Source organism: Melampsora larici-populina (genome assembly GCF_000204055.1).
Source record: "Melampsora larici-populina 98AG31 unplaced genomic scaffold MELLAscaffold_1, whole genome shotgun sequence".
NCBI classification, from domain to species: Eukaryota; Fungi; Basidiomycota; class Pucciniomycetes; order Pucciniales; family Melampsoraceae; genus Melampsora; species Melampsora laricis-populina.
The window spans coordinates 3452739-3457996 of NW_006768765.1; the positions used below are offsets into that span (position 1 = coordinate 3452739).

The 5258-nt window shown below is 35.1% G+C and overlaps 1 protein-coding gene across 1 annotated transcript; it reads left to right on the top strand.

Moving 5' to 3' along the window:
* Positions 1-3294: 3294 nt before the first annotated feature.
* On the top strand, positions 3295-4880 carry MELLADRAFT_58767 (uncharacterized protein; the record flags this gene model as incomplete). The annotated part of the gene is made up of 4 exons (XM_007403735.1): positions 3295-3822; positions 3910-3940; positions 4017-4196; positions 4294-4880. The coding sequence occupies 4 exons, from the start codon at positions 3295-3297 to the stop codon at positions 4878-4880; spliced, it is 1326 nt and encodes a 441-aa protein (XP_007403797.1).
* Positions 4881-5258: the final 378 nt, after the last annotated feature.

Here is a 5258-nt window from a genome sequence, read left to right on the forward strand (position 1 = left end):
CTTTTGGATTATCGAATAACAAATCGAATGAACTGAAGGTTGTGTGATGCTGAGCTGATTGGTTTAGTCGATCGACTTAAGTTAAGTCAGCTTAAGTTACCAAGTCAGCTTAAGTTATGTGTTACCATCCATTGAGAATGTGTGATTTGTGATTGGTGACTTGATTGGCTTAGAATGATGATTCGAAGTATTCTGAATGAACCTATTGGCTTACCAATCTCAGATTTCACTAAGAATCATTTCATTATCATTCAATCAACCAAATACTCATAAGTTCTTATCATCAACTTACCAATCCAATCAATCTTTCATTCATCAATCAACTCATTTCAAACTAATCTCATTCCATCCATCAACCATCATCATCTCAAACCAACAACAAAACTTCAAATCTTTATCTTCTTGTTTCTCACCACAAGATCAACTCATTGCAAATCTCAAAAAAAATCAAAGATTATCTAAACTGAAAAAACCTAGGTATCAATTACGATTATCATTCTCTTTGAAAATCAAAACCACTCATTCATCTGCTGTCGTTCGAAAGAGTTTGAGAAAGAAGTTTGTGGCGGCTCTTAGGTTGATCTTACAGTATGGTGTTCAACCTATTCATGGTCATCCAAACTTATTGACTATTAATTTGGATTTAGCTAAACCTGAGAATTGGTTATTGAAAGGTAATCTTGATTATCTATCCATATCTATTTCGAGAATCAAATTAACTGATCTTGTGTGGTTTTTCCTTTAGATTATTATTACGTGGTTCATCCTTATGTTTCTTTACATCTACTTACTATTCCTCAATTAGTTCCATTCATTCAAACTGCTTTGGTTTCGATCCTTCATCAAGCCAAACAACAACAATCAGCTGAACATAGTCATAGAGCTCCTCAGAAATTAATCTGTCAAAACAAAATCATTCCTCAAGCACAGTATTCTTCGGTTTCTCAATTTAAACCTCAGTATTCTTCGATTTCTCAAAGTGAACCACACGGTCGTTTGGGAATTCATCAATTTAAACCAAATGATCAATCAAAACCTCATCAATCAAAACCTCATCAACCAAAACCTCATCAAACCAAACCAAACCAACCCACCAAAAATCCTGAAAAACATCAAAATTAAAAAAACACTCATGCTCCAAAAAACCGATTTTTTCTATACATAAATATAGAAACCCGTTCGAATTGGAATTCATAGATTCGGTTTTAACAAATGGATTTCATAGATCTACACCTTGAGAATTTTTAGCGGATGGGTTTGTGTATGAATAAAAACCCTTTTTTGGATAGAACACAGGGTTTTGAGCCAAGTTAAAGAAAAGGTTTGTATGTGAGTTGAATCAAATTTAGGTTTTATTCTTTTTTGAGGTTGAGGTTTAGCTGGAAAGGAATGGTTGGAGGGGGTTTGGAAAGTGTTTGATGCTTGAGGTTGTACGAGTTGATGGATTTGGAAACATGAAAATGTTGTGATGGTGTACATGGTATAAGGTCTTTTTCTCTAAGAAGGATTCTTGGTTGAAGAAATAGAAATGAATGGGTTAAGGTTTTGTACATGGAAGGGTGATTTAGGTTTGGAAAGTAAGGATGTAGAAAATCAAAGATGACGATGATGATGGAAATGATGGAAATGATGAAGGAAATGTGGGTATGGTTTTGTGTAAGTGGTTTGGATAGATCAAAAATGGAAAATGAGCAAAAAAAAAAATGAAAAATAAGATAGATGATCAATATTTCATGAAGAAAGAGACAGACCTAAATCCTATATATTTACAAATTTCCAATGAGATTTTTTTTTCCACAACCAATTTCATCAAGATATTATACAACTTGAAAGATTCAAGTGGGTTTATATGATGCTTTGACTTTGGTTAGTTTTGTTGCATACATATGTACTCAAGTCAAACACTTCTATTTCTTTTCTATGCTGACTTGATGTAATTGGATGTATTTTTTCTGACTGAAAGAAAAATTTATGGGTCTGATCATTTAGTACATAGTAAGTTGATCAAGAAGCAGAGATGAAAGTACATCATCCTCATTACTCAAGTTTATTTTCAGTATATCATTTGGTTTACAGTCTTGATTTAAGCTTGATGTTGAAATTGATCTTTGAAAAAATTTTCATTAGGCAATACTTATAGGTAGGCCTTCATTTATCTTGCTCTGGACTTTGCAGAAGTGGATTAAATCTTTGATGAGAATCTCTCAGCTCCATTCTTTGATATCATTCTTGTGTAAGGTGGTATTTATCTGGCTGGCGCAGTTATCAGAGCGGTGATGCAGTGCGGCGCCCGCTCGCTGAGGTTAGATCATACAGGCTCAGCTTTAATTGATGAGCTTGATCAAATCAGATTTCCTCTTTACCTTGTCTTTGAACGAGAGAATTTCATTCAAACATGCCTATGTATGGGAGTCATGATCATATCCAACTTGATCTTACACACATATCATCGGCAATCGATCAACGATCATTGAAAATATGATGTTTTTCTCCATAACATCTCCGGTATTGCTCAACTAAAGTCCTAGTAGAAGTTCATGGCACCTCTTGATCCAATGAGCAAGACTGAAAAGCTTTCATTCATTAAAAGAAGAATGGGATTTCAATAACTCATAAAAGTTAAACGGTCTTTGAGCATTCGACCTCATTCGACACAGTAACCCAGACTAAATCTTAAACTGGTGACAGTGGGCTTCCGTTTCGGCTCCAATCTGATTCTCACTAGTTTACTCAATTATTCATCACAAATCCGGCTCAAAAACTCAAGATGATACATGCAAGAATCCATGTAAGGTATCAACTTAAAACTTTGACTGTAAATATGCTAAAGTCCATCAAATCCCACCAAGACGTTCGATGAGACTTCAATAACCTCTCTTAAGCTCATCATCGATCTGCGTTTTTTTCTCTTTAGTCTGTGTGATAAAATGTAAAAGGAACAGCCGTAGTTGGAGTCGTAGTATGTAAAGGAATCAGCAGGGAACCGTACCGGTGAGGATCAAACTGGTTCTCATACTCATACGACTCATTCCGAGTTCATGTTCAGATTCATTTACGACTTATAATCGGAAATCTGAACCTCTTACAATTTTTAGTGAAGAAGAGATTTCTTTGTTGAAGAAAAGAATCTTGAGCCTTTAACTCGTTTTTTGTAAATTGATCAACTTTTTCAGTGGATTTTATTTAAATCTTTCATTCATCTTCTTTCCTTGGTTCTTAACTTATATAAAGATTTTAAATCAGATAGAAAGCTAAAACTTACCATTTTTATTCCTTATAAACTTTGAAGGAAAAATGAGGTATCTATCAAAATCAATCTTACTTCTCAAGATCTCATGTATCTTAGCTGGACCTACATCCACTCAACTTACAACCCTAAACCAAGAACCTAGTAAAGATAATACGATTCGAGATGACAGTCGAGGAGGTATAAGCAGTACATTTGATGTCGCACTCCATAATCCTACCTTGGCGATATCCACCATCGGAGCTCAAATCGAAATCAATTGTCCAGCAGCTACTCTATGGAATCAACAATACACCTTAAACTCAACCGAGACACCAGATCCAGATGAAGTAGAAGAGAAATGGATCGTTTCTTACTTACAATCACATCCAGATCAAACCCTTTGGGAATTGTTTACTCATACACTTTATAATGATATTCATAAATGGGCAACCGGTGAAGATCCTATCGAATCTGGTGCAGATGCTGTCGTTCATTTCGTTTCGGATGTCGTTCAAAATTTTATTTTAATGATTTGGGCGGCATTTAAATGGGTGGTTAAGTTTCCTTTTCAACCAAAAACTGAATGGAAACAGGTAAATTTTCATTTTTGTTAAACTTTTCTTATTAGCTCTGAATGGTTTCAATTCTTGAACTGATGGATTGATTGTTGACGTTTTTAGGTCAAAGGGTTTGCCAATGAGCTTTGGGATGGTAAAGATCACATTTAATATCTATTTTTTGATTTTCTCATTTGACTAATCTTGATTTGTGTATTTTTCTTCAAAAGGTTCTAAACTTGCTGGAGGTCTCTTTATGGATAACGCCATCAATGGTCTCAAGACGATCGTAGGAGGTCTTATGTTACATTTACTTTTACATCCAGCAGAGTTCACAGCCGAAAGTATTTTACTGGTGGGTGCTGGGTTTCAAGTGATTCATGGTTTGATACATGGAATGCAAGCAATTGGTTTGTCACCTCTTCCTTTTGAAAAACTTTATAAATCAAAAAAACTTCACATTATCTGATCATTGATCATATTTTGTTTTTGAATTGAATTTGATAGCTGGAAGTCTTCCACCCATCGTTGGAAACTCAGTTATGAGTGTCTTAATCTTCATTCACATCTTGGACGATCCACTCTTAATCTTAACACCAATCTTAACCAACACAGCACAATCAGTTCAAGCCATCGGTCATGCAGGTGTGACGATAGAAGAACCTGAAGATAATGGAGGATTTACTTCGAATGATGGATCAAGTTCATTAACTTTACCATCAGATTATCGAATCCCAGTTTCAAACACATGTCAATTACTTTCACCTGATTTAGCTGCACCACCATTAACGTATGAAGAATTATGTTTAACTAAAGATCCGAAAAATCTTAGAAAAATCGTCTTTGGCACTACCAAATCATCAGTTGAAATGAATCGTATCGAAAGATTAGAAGCTTATAAACATGTTCGAAAGTTTTGGTGTTGTTATGGTAAAGGATCTAAAGTGGAATTACCATTAGGAGTATTAGATGATCTACCTGGTCGGGAGATTTGGGAAGGTAAATCTTATTGGAATTCGATTGATGATTGTGATTCGATTTATAATTCGACTAGTTCTTTACCTGTACCTGATAGACTTACACTTGGTCTTTAAAATCTTTTCTTTTTCTGTTTCTTCCTTTTCTTTTGCTTGTTTATTACATTATTACATTATAGACTTAGATACCCCCTTTTGAAAACTTGAAATATGACCTATGATCATAATCTCAGCGGTCTTGCAAGAGTAAGAGTACATGAACTGTAACATACTCTACATGCTGGTTCCCAGAGATCACTGACCTGAAGGTGCACCCATGGAGTATGGTGTGGTTACAAATCCATTCAACCACACTTCAAAGTCTCCTTTCATACCTTTTGATCCACCTCAATCCAATTGAAATACCAACCTAATCAACTGTTTGTGAAATTGGCAATGGGAGGATTGAGATAAGGATTCTGGCCTGTATCTTCCTTACCATCATCAAAATTTGTT